This window comes from Leptonychotes weddellii, chromosome 7 (genome assembly GCF_054177405.1).
Source record: "Leptonychotes weddellii isolate Sample4059 chromosome 7, ASM5417740v2, whole genome shotgun sequence".
NCBI lineage: Eukaryota > Metazoa > Chordata > Mammalia > Carnivora > Phocidae > Leptonychotes > Leptonychotes weddellii.
This window is the reverse complement of record NC_138375.1, coordinates 116,823,295-116,843,687: the sequence shown is the minus strand read 5'-3', so window position 1 is coordinate 116,843,687 and position 20,393 is coordinate 116,823,295. Positions and strand designations below refer to the sequence as shown.

The 20,393-nt window shown below is 44.8% G+C and overlaps 1 protein-coding gene across 1 annotated transcript in view; it reads left to right on the top strand.

Moving 5' to 3' along the window:
- Nucleotides 1–20,393, top strand: part of LOC115941411 (uncharacterized) — a 48,481-nt gene that overhangs the window by 5,806 nt on the left and 22,282 nt on the right. Inside the window, exons 2-3 of the mRNA XM_081825617.1 lie at nucleotides 7,692–7,786; nucleotides 16,486–16,581. Coding sequence (XP_081681743.1) covers nucleotides 7,692–7,786; nucleotides 16,486–16,581 — 191 coding nt within the window. The remainder of the gene's footprint in view (nucleotides 1–7,691; nucleotides 7,787–16,485; nucleotides 16,582–20,393) is intronic.

Genomic DNA, 20,393 nt, shown 5'->3' with positions numbered 1-20,393 from the left:
TTCACCCATGAATATGGTCTGTTCTTAATGTCAAGTCATTTCACCCATGAATATGGTCTGTTCTCTCCATTTATTCATATTTTCACTCAGATGTACTTTAATAGAGTTTTTCAGATTTTCTCCACAAGTCTCTTGCATTTTTTATTAAGATAATTCCTAGCTTCAATAATATTACTAATATAAGTGGTTTCTTATTTTGTCACATTGTTGCCGTTTAGACTGTTATATATCTCCTCTCTCTCTCTCTCTGATTGGTTACTGTTGGTGTGGAGAAATGCAATCAGTTGTTTTTAGGTTGGTTTCATTTCTAACTACCTTTTTGAACTCCGATTAATTCTAATGGTTTTTCTGTGGATTTTCTGTGAGTTCTATGTGAAATAATTATACGAGTTGCAAACACTGACATTTGTCTCTTTCCTTCTAATTTTATACTTTGTTTTAGTTTTTATTATTTCTTGTAGTGGCTACTTTTTCTGTAATTCTGTTACATGGTGGTGGGAATAGCTGCATCCTTGTCTTGTTCCATTCCTTAAAGAGAATACAGTTTTCTATTAAGTATGATGTTAGCTATAGGTTTGTAGGTGATAGTCTTTGTTAAGGAAAGGAAGTCCTTTTCCTTAGGATCTGAGGTACCAAGGAAAATAGATAAAATCCATGCATTACTTCCTAATGAAAAAATTTTATAAGAAAGTGTATCACATGTGGTGGCTAAACCAATTAATAATCAAGCTGTGAAGAAAAGACAGTGATGGGGAAGACAGGGGCTTGGTCTCTTAATTCTGCTTCTTTAAGACCTAGGTTTTGTGTTTTTTATTTTTGTTTTTGTTTTTAAGACAAATTAGTATTGAACTTTGTCAAATGCTCTCTCTGTACCTGCTGAGATGATCATCTGTTTCCCCCATCCCAATTTTCCATGTATTATTAGGGTGTATAATCTTAGCTGTTATAACAGTCCCAACATTTCAATGGCTTACACCAGGAATGCTACGTATTTATCACTCTTGACACAGTCCAGGGATGTTGGTGAGACAGTGGACTCTCCATTACTTAGTAGTTCAGGAACCCAGGCTCTTTCTCACCAGTTGCTTCCCCATCTCCTTGGACCTAGGTCCTTCACCGGGTTCTCCATGATGGCCAGAGATGACACAGATCACTGCTCCTCAGATTCCCTTGATAGGGACTAGTCACATTATCCCACCTATTGTAAGGTGGCTGGAAGTTTTGTGGGGTTTTGTTTTATTTTATTTTATTTTATTTTATTTATTTGGGAGATAGAGTGAGTGAGAGAGAGAGCATGAGTGGGGGGAGGAGCAGAGAGAGAGGGAGAAGCAGACTCCCCACTGAGCAGGGAGCCCGATGTGGGGCTCAGTCCCAGGACTCCGGGATCATGACCTGAGCCGAAGGCAGACACACGACCGACTGAGCCACGCAGGTGCCGCATGGTGGCTGGGAAGTTTAATGGCATTCCCAGGAGGAAAAGGAGAACAGAGAGATGGTGGGCAGTAGTAACTTCTTCCATAATCCATTAATGTAGTGAATTACCTTGAGAGGTTTGCTGACTTTGAATCATTATTTATTACTTTATCATGACATAGTCTTAATACTTTTTTGGATTTGACTAGATAATATTTTATTTAGGTGTTTGGCATCCGTATTTAGAAGTTAAACTGGCCTGTATTTTTCTTTTTTTAGACAATCCATATTCCAAATTTCAAAATTATAGTAACTTTAGGTTGGAGTTCTTCTTTTTCTTTTTTTCTTATGACTTCTTCTGTATTAATCAAGCTGTCTATTTCCATTCCTTCCTTCCTTCTTTTTATTTAGTGACTTGGAATTCTATATCTTATGAGGAGCCCTCTTAAATTTCTAAGCATAGATAAACTTATGTTTCCTATAAATACCAAAAATTAATCAGAATCTCTAACATCCTCCCAAACATAAGGAACTTTTTTAAAGGTTTTATTTATTTATTTGAGAGAGAGAGAGCAAACACAAGCAGGAGGAGGGGCAGAGGGAGAGGGAGAAACAGACTCCCCGTTGAACAGGAGCCAGATGCGGGACTTGAGCCGAGGACCCCAGGATCATGACCTGAGCTGAAGGCAGATGATTAACCGACTGCGCCACCCAGGCACCCTAAGAAACTTTTTAGTATGTTTTTAATTCTCTTCTCTCCCACTTTCCCTCATAGGCACATACACACATAAGTGTCTGCCCAGGAATTATAATCTGGAAGCTTCCTGTTGTTATTAATTCTTCATGCTTCAAAATACACTTTTCTTTTTCTACTTAGAAATCTTTTGTTAACAATTGCATTAATCCGTAACCTATTTGTGCAGTTGCCTACCATATCAGGATAGGAAGGCTCACACATATGCTTCTTTTAGAGTTTTTATTGACTTCTTGAATATTTATAGTGATTGGTGTGTCATGAGTAATGCTTCTCTGGCTTCCTTATTTCTCACAAGTCTACTTTGGAATCCATGCAATTCTGATCCTCATTTGACCTTTGCTGGCACAAAAACATTCTGAAGTATTTGCAAATGCTAGTCACTTCCTTGTGTTTTACTGAGTTTACTTTAGCTTGGTTAAACCAAGAGCAGTATCAGTTTGTGTAAACTTACCACTAACTGAAGGTTCATGTAATGGCCCTGCCGCAGGGTCAGAGACTGGCTAGAGAAATATGAAAATCGCTTTGAAAATTCAGCTGCTGAATATCTTATGCTGAAAAGCTTAACATTTTAACATTTACTTTATAATACTTAACTATTTGAGGGTGAAGTAAAATGGGTACTCTCAGGAAACTATGGTAAAACTAACTTGGATGTGTTTATCAAAAGCTTTTTTTTTTTACTTTTTAAAATTTATTTTTTTTAAAGATTTTATTTAAAAAAATTTTTTTTAAAGATTTATTTATTAGAGAGAGAGAGAAAGAGTGTGAGTACACCCGAGCAGGGAGAAGGGCAGAGAGAGATGGAGAGAAATCCTCAAGCAGACTCCCCACTGAGCACAGATCCAGACACACGGCTCAATCCCAGGACCTGAGCCAAAATCAAGAGCCCGATGCTTAACCGACTGAGCCACCCACGCGCCCTTAAAGATTTTATTTTTAAGTAATCTCTACAGCCACTGTGGGGCTCAAACTCACAACCCCAAGATCAAGAGTCTCAGGCTCTTCTGACTGAGCCAGCCAGGCCTCCCTATCAAAAGCTTTTTAAAGTGTCCATACATTTTATCTCAAAAATTCTACTTCCAGGACTGTGTCTTAAGACATGTTTCCAGGCGCCTGGATGGCTTCAGCTCAGGTCGTGATCCCAGGGTCCTGGGATGGAGCCCCGTGTCATGCTGCCTGCTCAGCGAGGAGTCTGCTTCTCTCTCTCTCCCTGCCGCTGCCCTGCCCCCCTGGCTTGTGCTCGATTCTTCTCTCAAATAAATAAATAAAATCTTAAAAAAAAAAAAAAAAGACATGTTTTCTATGCGAAGTGACTTTAGGTGATGGAGGGTAATTCTAGGTGGAACACATCTGTGGCATTGTCTGACATGATGCACATAGTGAGAAAGTCATTCCTGTCAGTTTCTTTTCAGTCTTCTGATCAAGGGAAGGAGAAAGCTGTCAGTTTGATGCTGGTATGTCTTTAACACCTCTCTACACCTTTCCAATCTCCCTTTCGATATAAAAGAATGAGCAAAGGAATAGCCATATCTTAATTCCATTTTTACAATGTTTTGTTTTCCATTGTATTTGTCTTTATGATTGCCTTTCTTTATGACATAAGATGCTGGTTTTCCATTTATAATAGTAAATAAAGTTTGCTTTTAAGACTCATTTAAGGACAGAAATGAATTGATTTAAAAAGAAAGGCTAAGTATAGGACAGATGGTATTTAATTATGGTGAAATAGTTATGGTGATGTATGGATAACTGAAATGTGTGGAACCTGACCCTAAGAATAATCAGAGCTTCAAATACAGATTTTAAATGGGGTGGGGGGGTTCTTATATATAAAGCTGTTCCTCTCAGTGAGACTTCTGCTATCAGAAAGTTAGAAACCACTCAGGTGTCCAGCAGTAAGGCATTGGTTAAATTAATTTGATATCTTCCTATGATATGATACTGCCAGCTATTTAAAAAGTATATTTAATGACATGGGAAAATTATATACTGTTAGGTAAAACAAAACTGGTTGCAAAAGAAAAATATATACACTATCCCATTATTGTTAAAAAGAAACTATATATATAAGTATATTTGTTATATATAAAACTATGTATATATTTGTTTTATATATATGTGTGTGTATATATACACACACACTAAAATTATTGGAAAAAGGAGTAGAAAAAAATAATTCCAAATAAGCTATGTCTGGATGGTTGAACTACAGACTTTTGTGTTTTCCTTTAATAAACATCTATCACTTTGTTACCAGAAAAACAATGTATACATATATCTATATATTTTTTTTACATATATCTATTTTTTAATTAAGCTGTTCAACTCTTAACAGGACTGCTTGGCATTCCGCCATCTGTAGGCACTCTTGAGTCCTTACATGCTCCTGGAATCCAGTTAGGTCCCCATAGCCTGCTGCAGAGCCAAAGGGGAATAATGCCCTCAAGACTTCCTTGTCACCTCTCAGTATACTCCAGGATACTTGGTCTTGGTGGGTGTATATTTATACTTTTGGAGTAAAACAGAGGAGTATATACAAAACTGTTTGAAATCATTTTTGTTGCCTTTTCTTCTCAACAGTCCTATTAGGCAGGCTCACATCAGGAACCCTCTTTTTTCAGTGGGTTTGGATCATTAAATAGGAGTAGAGTAGCTGATGAAAAGGCATCTCCTAGTTTCTCATTTATTCTTTTCCTGTAATTTCCGCATTATTCTACTGGCCATAATTTTTTTTTTTTTTTTTGCTTCTTAAATTTTTATTTGGAAATAATTTCAAACTTACAGAAAAGTGGCAAAAATAAAAATAATAAAAAGAATATCCAATAGTAAAAAGAATAGTTAAAAAGTAAAAGTAGTAAAAAGAATCTTTACCCAGATTCACCTATTAACATTTTACCCCATTTGCTTTATTTATATCTATATATACAAATATTTATATTTTTCTAATTTCAATATATAAAGTATATACTCCCAACATATAATACATACTTTACATATTTAAATTAGAAATACATATATATATTTCCTGTACCATTTTGGCCATGAAATTTCTATATGTGAGATATAATCATGGTTCTTCATCACCTGGGTTGGAGGTGCATATATTTAAATTTGGATGCCTTCTTTCCAGGATTACAAAATCTCTGTTGGGAAGAAAAATAATGTTCACTGAAAGGCCTAATGCTTGGCAGAAACAATTTGCTACCTTTTGCCTTCTAGAAATTCCTAGGATGTTACTTCTTAGAGCTGGTTCCTGGAAACCCCTGGATTCCATTGTGGGAATGGAGTTGGCAGGTCCCTGTTGAGTGACTAAATGCTGTCTCTCTCGGAGAGAGGTCTTACAGCCCTGGTGCAAGCTTCCTTCTTTTACAAGGGTGCTGGGCTCTGCCCAGGGCCAGTTAGCCAGGTCCTGAGCCTAACAGAAGCCTGTTGTGGCATTCCAGTAACATCTGCCAGGTTGTAGCAAGACCTTTGACTAGGCAACTGCCCGCCCCCCCCCCCACCCGCCCCGGGGTCCTTCAACTCCTCTCCACCCCCCTGCCACCATTGCTGTGATTCAGGCTGTCACATCTCTTGCCTGGATAACACAGTGACCTTTGACTGGTAACTACCTCCCCTTACCTCTTGCCTATTTTTTTCACAGAAGCCAATGTGTGTTAGTCTCCTATTGCTGCTGTAACAAATTACCACAAACCTAGCGGCTTGAAACAATACAAATTTATTATCTTACCGGGGCGCCTGGGTGGCTCAGTCGGTTAAGCGTCTGCCTTCGGCTCAGGTCATGATCCCAGGGTCCTGGGATCGAGCCCGACGTCTGGCTCCCTGCTCAGCAGGGAGTCTGCTTCTCCCTCTCCCTCTTCCCCTCCTCCCCCACTTATGCTCATGCACTCTCTCTCTCTCTCTGTCAAATAAATAAATAAAATATTTTTTAAAAATTATTATTTTACAGCTCTGGAAGTCAGAGTCCTAAAATCAAAGTTTTAGCAGGGCTGTGTTCCTCCTGGAGGCTCTGGAGGAAACTCATTTCATTGCCTCTTCCAGCTGCTTGAGGCTTCCTGCAGTCCTTGGCTCATGGCGCCTTCCTCCATCTTTAAAACCAGCAAGTCTTTCTCACGCCTGCCTGCTCTGCTGCTCCTCTTCTGTAGTCAAATCTCCTCTGCCTCCCTCTTCTAAGGACACTTGTGATTACATTGAGCCCACCTGGAGACTCCAGGATTATCTTCCCATCTCAAGATCCATAATTTAATTACATTCTGCAACATGCCTTTTGCCATGTTAGAGAACACACAACTTCCAGGGATCCAGACATCAACGTCTTTGGCAGGGCCATTATTCAGCCTACCACACAGTGTAGTCTTTTAGAAACACACACATCCAACCACATTATTCTTCTGCCTAAAATCCTCATGTGGTGCTCCAGGCCTCAGAGGATGAGGGCCTCTCGGGCCTGGGGGAGCTGTGTAATGGCTGCTCACACCCCTTCTCCACCTCCCCTTACCTCATCTCTCTCTCCTCGGCCTCTGACTTGCTGTCCGTGATCCAGCCTTTGTGCATGGTGTGCTTCTTACCAAGGATGTTTCTCCTCCCCACATTCCATTCCAGGCCTTGGTGAGGCTCCAGACAAGGTCAGGCCTCCCTAGGCTGCTCTCATAGTGACCTCCTGTGTCATTCTGCTCTCACACTTCCCTGGGTTGTTATACCTTGGCATTTATTAAAGTGATCATTTGATTCATATATGCTTCTCCTATGTGAGTAAGTACCCCATACAGGCCGGGACCGTGTCTGGTTTTTGCCCACTGTTGCATCCCAGCACAGTGTCTGGCTTGTGGTAGATGGTTAGTAAGTACATGAGGATAAATGAATAAGTGAATGAATATTCACTTGATTCACCACAGCATGGTCATCACCCTCTGTCCCCTTTACACTGTTGCTGCTTCAGCCCAGCATTTATTGCCTCTTCTCTTGTCACCTCCCTCCACCAGAACAGAAGCCCACAAGAGGAGGGACTTCATCTTTTGGGTGCGTGCCAGCTCCCAGAGCAGTGTCTGGTCCATAACAGGGACTTGAAAAAGGGAGGCTGCACGACATGCAGGATGCTCAGAACCTCTCACAGAGGTTTCATGTCTGACCCGTCTTTGAAATTGGCTATTATCAAGTTCTTCATTTTAATTATTCATCCTAACTCAAATAATCAGGCAAATCAGCAGAGACCTTTAAAATGTTCAATTTTTTGGTGAAGATTAAATGAGTTAATAAGTGTGAATCGTTTAGAGCAGTGTCGGGCCCACGGTGAGCCCTGTGTGAGTTTGCCGGTTGTTGCTGTTAAGAGATGCTCAAGTCCTTGATAGTCTAGAATTTTACTGACTATGTCTGTCGCAACCCTGTCGTGGAATCACAAACACAGAACTGAGCGGGTTCTCTTGGCTGTTGCACCTGGATGGACCCAGCTGTTCCAGTTGCCTGGCGCTTAAGGTGGGTGATCCTGTCCGTCACTTTGTGCTTTTTCTCATTTTGCCTGCAGGTGGCAGCACGCCCTGGACTTCTCTACCCGGCAAAGCAGTCCCCAGGCTGGACCGCAGAGAACAAGAAAATGGACTCCCAGCTGCAGTCTGCAATGTGAGCATTTGTGGAAGGATTGTTTACATTCTATTTCGATCCCATTTGCCCTCAACAGACAATAATTCTAAGTTGCATATTTGGGAAGAAGCGTACTTTCTGTTGGTGAAGCTAAGGGCAATGCACCACTTCTTGGCATTGTAATGAGAAGTCTAGGAAAGACCCTCCCTGATTTTCAGCACCTGCTTCCTTCGACGATGTTTTGTCCTTCTTTGCAACCCCTTTAGGGCCCTGCCTGACATGGACTCTCTGACATCTTCCTTCAGTGTCACTAACTTTATTTGTAGGGAGCTTGATGAACCCTCTCTTTTATCCTTCCCTATTCCAGCTTTGCCCCGAGCCTCTGTGGGTTGGGTGCTGTACTGTGCAGTTTCCACCTCATTCAGTCCCCACAAAAACATGGCCAAATAGGGGATATTACTCCTTTGTAACAAATGTGGAACCAAAGCTCAGAGGTTACATTATGTACAGAGCTCAGATGCAGCAAGGCAGGGTGGCAGCCCAAGGTCTCTGGAACTCTTGCCTTTATCAGAAAATGAGGCTGGGCACCTTTGGGTAGAAGATGAATCATATTTGTTCTTGTAGACCTGAAAAAGGAACAAAGTAAAACTAATGGAAAACAAAATTATAATCCCTAAATAACCTCCCCCTCTAAATTTACCCTCTTAACTTCACATAATCCTATTTTTCTTTCTGATTTCTTTTAACCTGAATTGTTGGCTCACTAGTAAAATTCGCCTTTGTTGCTCTTTGCCCTATGCAAATCCTTATGTGCATTATTCTGTGTACCACTTGATGCAAGGTAGTTTTGTGGTTCATCTGGAGGGCCTGTAACCTCCATAAATTGGTGGAGTTTGAAAAGTGGCAAAGTGTGAAGGGTCTTCTGTGCCCAGGAGGTTGGGCGACCCATCTGAGGCTCCACACACCGACATCCCTGAGCGCCCCAAGCAGGACTCTGTCTCAGCTTAGCTCTGATGACTGGTGCAACCTAAATCTTAAGTGTTGTCACAATCAGCTATTTTATAAACCAGGGTGCTCTTAAGTGCCTGCCAATATCCGAACATTTTAAAATGCTACAGTTAAAACTGTGGTCAGTGAAAGAAAAGTTGTCTTTTGTCCCTCGGGGGTACCTTCCTGAGTGCTACTTTGGGGCACTTCATTTCCAGCCACTCAGGACAAATAGCCTGGGACACATTCACTGTGGATGTTTCAAACTGATAGATTTACACAACAGTCACTTGCACAAGCAACAGTCACTAACTTGTGACTATGAGATATTTTTTCCTTGTCTTTTTTTTTAAATAGCAGCTTTATTGGGCTATAATTCTCATACCATACAGTTTGTCCATTTAAAATGTATGATTGAATGGCTTTTGATATATTCACAGAGTTGCATGTCCATCACCAGAGTTAATTTTAGAACATTTTCCTTACTCCAAAAGAAACTCTGCACCCCTGGATGGTCACCCACCTCTTCTACTCTGCCTGTTTCCCCCAGCACCCCACAATGGCTCATCTACTGTAGATTTCCTATACTGGGCATTATGGAGAAAGCGCCACACCCCCTGTGGTCTTCTGTGTCTGGCTTTTTCCACTTTGCATGATGTTTTCAAGGTTCGTCCATATCACAGCACATGTTAGTACTCCATTCCTTTTCTTTTTTTTTTTTTTTAAGATTTTATTTATTTGACAGAGAGAGACACAGCGAGAGAGGGAACACAAGCAGGGGGGAGTGGGAGAGGGAGAAGCAGGCTTCCCGCTGAGCAGGGAGCCCGATGCGGGGCTCGATCCCAGGACTCTGGGATCAGGACCTGAGCCGAAGGCAGACGCTTAACGACTGAGCCACCCAGGCGCCCCTCCGTTCCTTTTCTTTGTGAAATAATATTCCACTGTATGGTTATACCACTTTTGTTTATTCATTCATCATTTGATGGACGTTTGGGGTTGTTTCCAGTTTGGGCTATTGTGAACAATGCCGTGAATATTTTGGAGTGCAGGTTTCTGTGCGGGCCGTGATTGTGTTTTTTGACTCTGTAAGATGTAATGAGCAAGTCCAGTTTCTAAGCATTTGAGAGAGGAATAGAACCACGCTGATGTTGTTTGAGATTTAAAGGGACAGTTGCTTTGTGTAGACGTAGATTTGCACTCAAAGAGATTAACTATATGAGACAAGGTTAAAACCAAAAGGTATTTAGATCTAATTCTTCTCACTTGAGTTTTCTAAGTTCTATGTTTTGCTATTCTTTGTTTAAAAAAAAAAAAAAAAGGACAGGAAAGAAATATGTGTTGGTCCTGAGGTCTCACTTGAAATAACGTGGAATTCATTTGGGTGGGAGGTGGCACGAGGACTTTTTTTCCGGGTACATTTGGCAGCTGGGAGGTTGAGGTGGAGGCAGGGGCCAGAGAGAGGAACAAGGGGGGAGGAGAATGTGGGGTGTTGTGGGCCACCCATCCGCCTCATGGCCACGGGGCACTGACGGGTCAAACTTGGTGTGGCTCTTGCTTGTTATCTGGGTGACGTGCTTCACGGCTGAGTACCTGTGGGTCTAGTTTCACTCTGCTTCTGACTCACAGAGCTCTGGTGTTGGGCTGTTGGTTTTTAGTAAAAGCAGGTGTTAGGAAGATTATGTTGGAGGACAAATCAAGCCCTTAAGGGACTCTGATAGATGCAGTACTAAAAACATTTCCGGGCTGTTTGTTGTTGTGTGTGTCTATGTGTTTGTTTTTAATACCACTTAACAGTTTTCAGTTTAACTGTGTTTTCCTTCCTGAAATCTTGAAGTGAGGCTAGTCCTTGTGATTTATTCTATGCATTTTTTTTAGGGAGTCCCTCCCCTTCTTACGTCTGGGTTGGAGTTAGAGACCTTTTATTTTTCTTTTCACACTGACCAAGCATGCAGAAATAGGAGTGATTCGAGTTTGCCTCCAATTTAACTTACTTCTTTATTTTCCTTCCCTTGGGACATGAGGGAGTATGGGGGTGGGGCGTTTTAACTGAATTCTGACTTTAGGTGAGTCAGCAGGAATTTTTATGTATTATTTAATGCCTGATGGGAGACACATCATAAGAGAAGAAACAGGCACCCTTCTGATTTGAGAATCAAAACTTCTGTTTACGTGCAATCTCGATGCCACCAAGTGCCCAGTTGTGAGCGCCCAGGAAAGCCCAAGCCAGGGAAGGCTTTGTGAGGTGGCCCCAGAGCCTTAGTAAATGGGAGAGAGAAGGTGGGTGGTAGTTGCAGGCACACAGGCATGAAGGGAACAGGAGCATCAGGAGGAGTCCAGGGGGGTCATGATTAGGTAGGTTGGGTTGACAGGATTTGTATGGTGGTTGGATTTGATTATCAAGCCAAGTGCTTTGGCTTTAATACCATAAAGATTGGGAAGTAAAGGGGCACCTGGCCGGCCCAGTTGGTAGAGCTTGCAACTCTTCATCTCAGGGCTGTGAGTTTGAGTCCCACGTTGGGTGTAGAGATGACTTAAAAAATAAAATCTTTAAAAAAAAAAAAAGAATAGGAAGTAAAGACTTTTGAACAGGAACACAAGCTTACTGTTTAAAGCAGAGACTGTTATTTCCATTTTACACCTGAGAAAACCAGTGCTTTTCAAATATTTTCTTTTCAAATAATTCTCCAAGACCCCGTGGCCGGTGGAGGTTGGATCCCGCCGACCCCAGAGTACATATAGGTGTGCTCTGGCCTGAGTCTGGGGATCGCCAGGGCTTCAGCCAGCTCCACCCTGCGTGGCCCTGTGAGTCTGTAGTGACTGCATCTGTTTGTCATCGGGCCTCCCTCGGCAGAACCGGTTCGGGGCAGAAGGGGGACTTTGAGTAAGTCACTTCCCAGCCTCTCCGAAGCCCTGGGAAAGCAGGGGGCAGGCACCCTGCCAGGCCTCCCCCTGGGCGCAGCAACAGTCCAGGCAGTTCCCAGAGCTGCAGAGACCTGCGGGGCGTGTTTGGGAGCTGTAGGTCCCAGGGCAAGTCTCTCCTCCCCAGTGGGAGCCGCAGGGCTGAGGCGGTCCGGGCAGGCTGAGGGCACAGCTGCAGCCTCAGCGCACGTTGCCTTTCTCAAGGCCCTGATGCTCCAGTGCTCTCGGTTTGTACCGAAGTTTCCCAGCCGTTCCTTCGCTCGCGCCTCCAGAGAGTATTCAGCAAATAGTTAAGCACCTGAAATGTACCGGCTGAGCTCGTGGCAATGAACAGGACAACCCAAGGCCCTGGAGCCTCCTTGCTTGACCCTCTGGTCTCACCTGTAGACTTTGGCTAGGCATAGCATTCCGGTCCAAAGGGAGGGAGGAAGGAAAGAAACGACTTGTTGAGGGTCTCTCCCTTCTTGGCGGTCTCTGATTCTATGGACAGATTCCACAGAACATTCTTTTTTTTTTTTAAAGATTTTATTTATTTATCTGACAGATAGAGAGACAGTGAGAGAGGGAACACAAGCAGGGGGAGTGGGAGAGGGAGAAGCAGGCCTCCCGTGGAGCAGGGAGCCCGATGTGGGGCTCGATCCCAGGACCCTGGGATCATGACCTGAGCAGAAGGCAGATGCTTAATGACTGAGCCACCCAGGCGACCCTCCACAGAACATTCTTAAAGGGATTAGGAATATCCCTTAAATCATGTCCAGGCGTTTGTGATTTATATTTGTATTATGCAACCCCCGTCCTACCCCGCGCCTTTTTATTTGTTTTCAAAACACTTTTACTTCTGTCCTTGATCTTTATAAAGTAACTCTGTATGTCACGGTGGACATGGTACTGAGACCCAGGTCCACCTTTACTAACCATGGACTGCAGGCATGTTCCCTAACTTCCCTGTTCCTCCACAGTTTCCTTGTCTGAAAGTGGGTATGAAAACTGTACCTACCTCCAAGGGCACTCTGAGGATAAATGTGACAATGTTTCTAGCACAGGGCCCAGCTCAGAGTAAAACCTCAGTGAATGGTGGTTACAATGATGATTATATGTAATTATTCCCATTTAACAGGAAGGAAAGCCTTAGACCAGGGAAGTTAAGTGACTTGCTTAAGGTCATGTGGAGAGTTAGAGGCAAAGCTGGAAATAGGCGCCAGGGCTCATGGTGTCCCTGGCTAGTGCTCTCTCTCTCCCTGGGATTCGTTTGGTCTCAGGAGAAAATGTTAGTACACATGGACAGTTCTGTCTGAGCCCGCCTATGGGGGCTCTCATTCTTGTCATTATTACTAAACCCATCACTGGGCCCCACTGGTATGCGGATGGAAACAGCTTCCACGTGTGGCTCAGCCTCCTGGAGCCTGCGCCTCTGCCATGTCTTGGGTGCCTCAAGCGAGCCGAGGTGCTCAAACCTCTCTGTGCTCGATGGTTATTTGCAGCCGTTTCTGTTATCCTGCGGGTCATTCACTTTCTGCTGATGTGTAATGCCATGTCATCGTTCGCCGTTTCTTTTCTGTTTAGTTTGGAGTTTTTGAAAGGAAAAAAGTAGTTATATAGTTAAAACGTATTGAGGGTTTACTCTAATAAAGTTTTACTGATATGATCTTCTTTAACTCATTTAAAAAGCAAATGAAGAAATAGAGGTTAAATGACGGGCAAGGCTGCACTGTTTTCAGGCAGCGGACCCCAGCTTCACAGGCCGATCCCAGAGCCCACACAGGGACCCCGCCTCACCTCCCTAAACAGGGGAGCTCAGGTGCTCTGGCCTGTTCCCCAGCCCCTTTCTGGACTGAGCTGTGTGCCCCCTCTGTGGACATCTGCCCTACCTTAGAAACTTCTCTGGGGACGCCGCAGATCCTCCTTTGGTAGCCGTTTTGGGGTCTTTAGGGACAGTGGCTTCATCCTCATTCCCTTGGCAGTGTCCCTTTCAGGCCATCCGTCCATCCTCAAGAGTCGGTAGGGCCTCACTTGGGCAGTGTGCCCAGCGCCTGGGGTGGACAGGCAGACAGCGAAGTTGACGTTCCAGTGCATGTGGACGGTGGGCCTTCTGCCACTGTGACTGTGGGATGTGGCATCCAGGGCCAATGTAGCCAGACAGCCTCCCCGCCTGCCCCCCAGCTCGGCTGCCAGGCCGCGGCAGACTCCTTCCTCATGGGTCTGTGTCTGCTCGGCTCTGGGTGCAGAGAAGTGGCCCGGGGGCCACCTGGATCGCTGGAGGAGCTGAGTGGCTGTAGCTGGCCTGGCCTGCAGTCCCTGGGGTGACTGGGGTGTTGGGTAAGGGAGGATCTGCTCCAACCACAGCGGCCACTGAGCGGCTGTTGAGGGACCTTGAGGCCTGAGAACAAACATAGCCCCTAGAGGTGCCTTCATACAATGAGCATTTATTGAGCACCCACTGTGAGCCTCAGGAAACCGTGTGAAAGAGCCTCATGTGTGAGTTGGTCTGGAGCTGCCGCCAGCCCAGCGGGCAGGGCCGCCGGTGGCCACCAGGGAGCTCCACTGCTCTCAGAAGGATCCGCAGCTGACCGAGGGGCCAAGTTGGCTGAGTTGCCGTTTATCTGAGCAGCTTCCATGACAACCAGGAGATAAATACCTGAGGTCAAGAAAAGCCTGGAGCCAGATTAGGTGTCTGGGTAGGGTGGGGCCTGTACTGTGATTTGGAGACCCTGAAGTGACCAGAATGTTCCAGGTGGCCTCTTCAACATGCCTAATTAGTTTTTTAATTAATTAATTAATGCCCCACCCACTTCCAGAGAAGATTCAAAGTGGCTCATTCAGCAGGTGCCTTAGAGGGAAGAAGGTGTCCAAAGTTTGCTCTCAGTGAAACGTTGGGGTTTAGGCCCTAAGTGGGTCGTTTACCAGCTTCCAGTCTAGCTCCATACTCGCAGGTCTGGCTCCCTGAGAAGCACAGCCTTTGCAGCTTCTGTAATCACCTCCAGGTCCCTTTGCAACAAATGGCTCAGACACCTTCCTGCCTTGAGGCAAATCATGTGACTTAAGAGAAGCAAATCTGACCTCAATTACCAGGTGCAAGTATCAGTCACTGGGAGTAACCAGGAGGCCAGCGTCCCTGGTTGTTCAGCCTCTGGCGTTAGATATTAAGAGTGCACTGTTGAGGGTGTGATAAAGGCTGTCTCAAACAGTTTATGATTTCCAGTAAACCCGAGGGCTTCAAGGAAGGGCCGGGGGCAGGTGAGAGACTCCAGCCTGGCCCTCTGCTGAGCTGGCAGAGCCGTTCCTGCAGGAATGGGAGGGGCAGGGGCAAGGCTACAGCTTCTCCTGGCTCTCCCTGCTCCACCGCAGAGCCCGAGAGAGCAGAGCCCAAGCGTGCGCCGCGGGGCCGGTTTCTGCACCCAGCCCGGCAGCTCTGTGCATTCTCCCGCGCCTCTAGGGGGGAAGGAAGACGTCTGTCAGCAGCTGCGGTGCCTGCTTCCTGCTGGGTGCCGGGCCAGCTGCGGAGCCGTGGACGCAGTCCTCTGTCCGTCTGCGTAGTGGGCCCCTGGAGGAGCGTTTCCAGCACCTGGGACCTGCCGACACTGGGCTGAGATTCCTCAGCATCTGGCCATGAGGAAGCTGGAGGCAGACAGCATAACCCGCATGGGCCTAGGAAGGAACCTGAGGTCCCCCTCCCACCTTCCAGTGCCACGAGGGAGGCCCCTGAGTTTCTCTGGAGCGTCTAATCCAACAGCAGGGATAGAGGGCGTACAGCAAATTAAATCAGAATACAGTAACTGTAGCTCGCATTCATTTAACAAACATTTAATGAACACTTGGCTGTGTGGGATCCACTGTGCTAGATGCTGGGCATAAAACCATGAACAGCCATCCCCGCTCAAATGGAGCTGACAGTCTAGTGGGTGAAGACTGGAAATAATTAAACACATAAATAAAATGTTCACGGTGGCAATAAGTGGTGTGTAGCAAATTAAAATGCACTAATGTGTAATCAAGTGACCAAGTGGCTACTTCAGATAGGGTGGTCGTGGCATTTTAGAGAATACCTGAAAAAGAAGAGAGAGAGGACAGAGGAGGTGAGCAGTCATAAGGTTACCTGTCCTGATTGCTGTTGGGGCAGAAGAGCCAGGGTGACAGCAGGAGACAAGGATGTTCTAGAATACATAGCCGAGTTGACTCGATGCTTTGGGACTTGTAACATTTCTTATTTTCTGAATTCTTGCCCTACGCATCGGGCAGTGTCCCTGCGTGCCAGGCGATCTCCTAGACGTGGTGAGAGCAAGATGGACATGTCAGCGTCTCAAGAGAGTGGGGAGGAGCTGTGGGTGAGAGAACCAAGGAGGGGCTTCCCAATCCCTGTGGGCCTGGAGGGAAGAAGACACCGCATGTAAGGCTCCCTGGAGGAGGTGACCCCTCCCTGAGGGGTCCTGGGGGATGAGGATAGCCAGGCAGAGAGAGCTCGTCTGCTCCAGGCAGAGGGGGTGACCTTTTCGAAGGGGCTTCCCAATCCCTGTGGACCTGGAGGGAAGAAGACAGCACATGTGAGGCTCCCTGGAGGAGGTGACCCCTCCCTGAGGGGTCCTGGGATCTGAGGTTAGCCAGGCAGAGAGCTCGTCCACTCCAGGCAGAGGGAGTAACCTGTTTGAAGGCCCAGAGGGGAGGGTAAGCAGATGTGAGGAGAATGCCCCGGAGCCTCTACCACACATTTGAGAGCAGCTTGTGAAGTGAAGACAGGTTCCGAGGGGGCCAAGTGAGCGGCAGCGGGCAAAGGCTTGAGGAAAGGGCGGCTGAGGTTCACGAGCTCAGACCACTCTCCGGGCCTCCCTTCCCTCCAGAAGCCATCCCATGGGAGGACCAGCTCCCTCTGTAGCCATTCACCAAATCAGAACAGAGGAGTCACCTGAAGCAGCCACCCAGATGGGAGCAGGCAAGTATGTGCACATCCAGATGAACACATTGGACTGCTGGGGCCTTTGGAGGGAAGGGAGCACTGAGAGAAAATCTGTTCATTTAAAAGTAGGAATGAAGTTTTGAGTTTAGGGCAGGAAGGCCTTTGCGAGTCTTATTAGGCTTTCTGGCGAGTCTCACTAGACTGTAAAATTGCAAAGACTGTTATCGTATCCCAATAAATGCAAATATGATCATAAAGTAGATAATGCTGTGTTTATTCTAGCCTGATAGGGAACATTGGGCTTTCTCTCCTCCTTTCCCCCCTTCTCCCCTGCTTTTGTTTCCTTCTCTCATTTCTAGCCCCCAGAGCCCCTGGGAATCTTTTTTACACACTCATTACTCCCTCAAAACCCTCCAACATAGATAACCACACTTGATTCTTGGGAACTCATCTCAACCTGTTGAAAACCAGGAAGTAAGCAGTAAGTAAAAAAAGGTAGCCAGAAAGAGAATGAGAGGGAGAGAGAGACCAAAGTCCAAAATTAATCAGTATTTATTGAGGATTTGTGGACTTACTATGTTCAAGCACTGTGCTAAGCTCATCACATTCTCTGTTTCATTTAATGTTCCCCAAACCTCTTCCATTTGCCCCATCAGATCTGCTCTCCTCTCTCTCCCCCTGCTCTGTGCCCTGGGAAGCTGCCCTGTGTGCAGTGCATCACTGTGTACCTTGTCTCTGGCTTTGGGCTTTGACTGATGGGGACCACCGGCAGAAAATCAGTGGATACAGGAAAATTAGGTCAAGAATTTATTCCCCTGGGTCCACATCAGGCCATTACAGTCCAACTGCATCCTCCACGGGAGCCCACAGCTCCTGCCTGGCACGCATCCTGATGGCTGCCTCCTCTGGGCTCCATTACCGCTTCCCTCCCTTCACCCCCTCAGGCTGGAGGTAGTAACAGCTCCCCACTGTTGCTAACACTAAAGTGCCCCTCTATCCCTTGTTGGTTTCCTTAAACCCTTCCAGTGTGAGTAGGCCCTCTGTTTCCTATAGGATCCTGACAGTAGGATAGGCTTTATGAGGTAAGCGCTGTATTCACCCCATTGTAAGACAAGGAACGTGAGGCTCAGAGAAGTTTAATAATTTGTCCAAGGGCATACAGGGTAAAGGGTAGAACTAAGACTCAAATCCAGGTGTTCCTGAAACTATGTTCCTGATGTGACTAAGCATGTGTCTGTTTAGTCATTACATCCCCATTGCTTCCCAGGCACTGGAGACCGTCTCCCCAGACTCCACTAAATATCTCTTTGCTCTTTTATTTTTTTTCCTGATCCACAACCATTTAAAAAGAACAAAAATTCGAAGTGGGTGCTAAAGGCAGGTTTTCTAGTAAATAATGAGAAGGACCTGGTGACCATCTGCAATCGAGAAAGGCCTAGTAACGATTAAAAATAGGCCTAAGAACTTAAGAAGGCTTCAGACTCCACCCTGGCCTCGTCTTCTGTGTGTTCTGAGGGATGGCGGCATTGACATTTACGAGGCTCTGGAGCCGGAAGTAAAGTTCCGAATTTGCCAAAAGAGTGAACTTGGGGTTGCCTAATTCTCCCTGACACTGGTTTTAATTTTAGTGGTCAGTTTTCATGCTTAGTTTGTAACACCCCTAGGATAGGGCAGAGGTTCTTTTTAGTTCTGAAACTGCTGATTCAGTTTGCATGAGGATATTACTTTTTAAGGAACTTTCAAAAACACCTAAAATTTAATTGTAGCCATAGTTTAGTTAGAGAATCCCTGGGTGAAGAATTTTCTCCACTTCTTAGCATTTACAGAGTCTGACATCACTCGGGTTGGAGGGAGACTCTGGGGAGAAGGGCCAGGAGCCATTCAGTAGGTGGCAGGGCCTTTACCCTGGGTCTCTGTCCACAGGCAGCTATATGGGGGTTATGAGGACATCACATCCTGGCTGTCCCCGTCGATGGCTTGTCTAGCCAGTCCTTCAAGATCATAGCTGGACGAAACCATAAGAGGGCTGCTTTATGTTTATTTGATTATTAGTAAGGTCGACCCTTTAAAAATCTTTTACATTTGTATTTATTTTGGTAATTCTGTTCACATGTATGCTAGAACTTGCTAGTTGCTTTCCAATATGCATTCTCCCCTTCTTTCATAGTAACAAACCGAGTTTTTAGCTGAGCCCTTTGCCAGCCAACTAAAAGATGATGTGTCCCGGGATTCCTTGCGGCCAGGTATGGCCATGTTACTGAGTTCTGGCCAGTGAGATGTAAGTGAAAATATCATCTGGGACTTCCAAGAAGTCGCCTGAAAAGGAGAGGGGTACCCTTCTATTCATTCTCCCTTTCTCCAGCCCACTTTCTTAAATGAGGGCACAATGACTAGAACTCAAGCAACCAACGTGGACTGTGAGAACTGTGCCCTAGGGATGGGGCAGAATGAGCTAGAAGAAGCGTATGTCCCTAATGACTCCTGGAGCCACCATACCAGCCCTGGACTGACACCTCTGGATTTCTTTTCTTTTCTTTCTTTTTTTTTTTTTGTTAATATGAGAGAGAAATACACTTCCATCTTGTTTAAGCCAGTGTTGTCTGTTATATATAACTGAACTAAATTCTAACTAACACAAAATGCTCTGTTTTTCTTCTGGAGCATGTTTTTTTCATTACTGATCTGTATTCTTTACATAGGAAGGATATTTTCTCTGTAAATGTAGTGATTATTCTCCCCATTTTTGCTTGCCTTTTGATTTTGTGTATGAGTTTTGTTTTTAAAGCATAGTTTTTTTAATGCTAAAATCTCTAGAGTTTTAAAATGCTATTGCTCTCATATTTGAAGTCTTTCTCCATTCAGATCAGATAAATATCCACCCATGTTTTTCTAGAGATTTTTTTTTTTCAATGATTCACTGTTTATACTTAACATTTCATCCATTGGTGAGTGCTGTTGGTCAGTTTTGAATCTCTTGTAGGTCGTGAGTTTCTAGCCCCAAGTAGTCTCCTGAGCTATAGGACAGGAACCAGTGTTACCTCTCGTGTCCACCATCTGTCCTGGCCTGAGCCTCCTGAAGGCCAACACACTCAGCACACACACTCCCTCCTGCGCTTTCTCCCACTCTGGGCTGCTTCTGGGACTTCGGTCTTCATCATCCTATGTTCAGCTCTATTCCAGCTCATCTCAAATTCTTGTTTACCAAGACCAGGCCATTGGTAGATTTCCTAACTATCCCACTTTTTAAAATTATTTTTTCTCTGGAAAGGCCATATGAAGAATTTTTATATCTTTTTCTAAGTAGATGTGGAGCTTTTTAAATTAAAATTTTTTTTTCTGATAAGAGAAATGAAACATGTGCATCATCTAGAAAATCAGAAAATATGGAAAAGCCCCCAAACAAAATAAAAATAAAAGCCAGAAACTCTCTATTACTGCTGCTTTATAAAAACACAAAACATAGCGTTGTATGATGACAGATGGTAGCTACACTTGTGGTGAGCCTAGCACAACATAGAGTTATTGAATTACTGTGTTGTATCCCTGAAACTAATGTAATACTCTTTGTCGACTCTACTCCAGTTAAAAAAAATGCATCGAGTAAAAAGTGAAATTCCTACCACCTCAAGAAGTAACTTCTATCAACAGTTGGAAGTATCTCTTTCCAGGCTTATTTATACAAACAAATGTAAAAGATACATATGTGCACAGTCTTGTTCATGAAAATTCCATCATGCTGTATACTTGTTCAGCAGCTGGCTTTTTAAAAATAGCAATATACTGTGTACCTCTTTCTCAGATAGGACAGAGAGACCTACTGCCTACATTCCAAAGGCTGCATGGGATTATTTC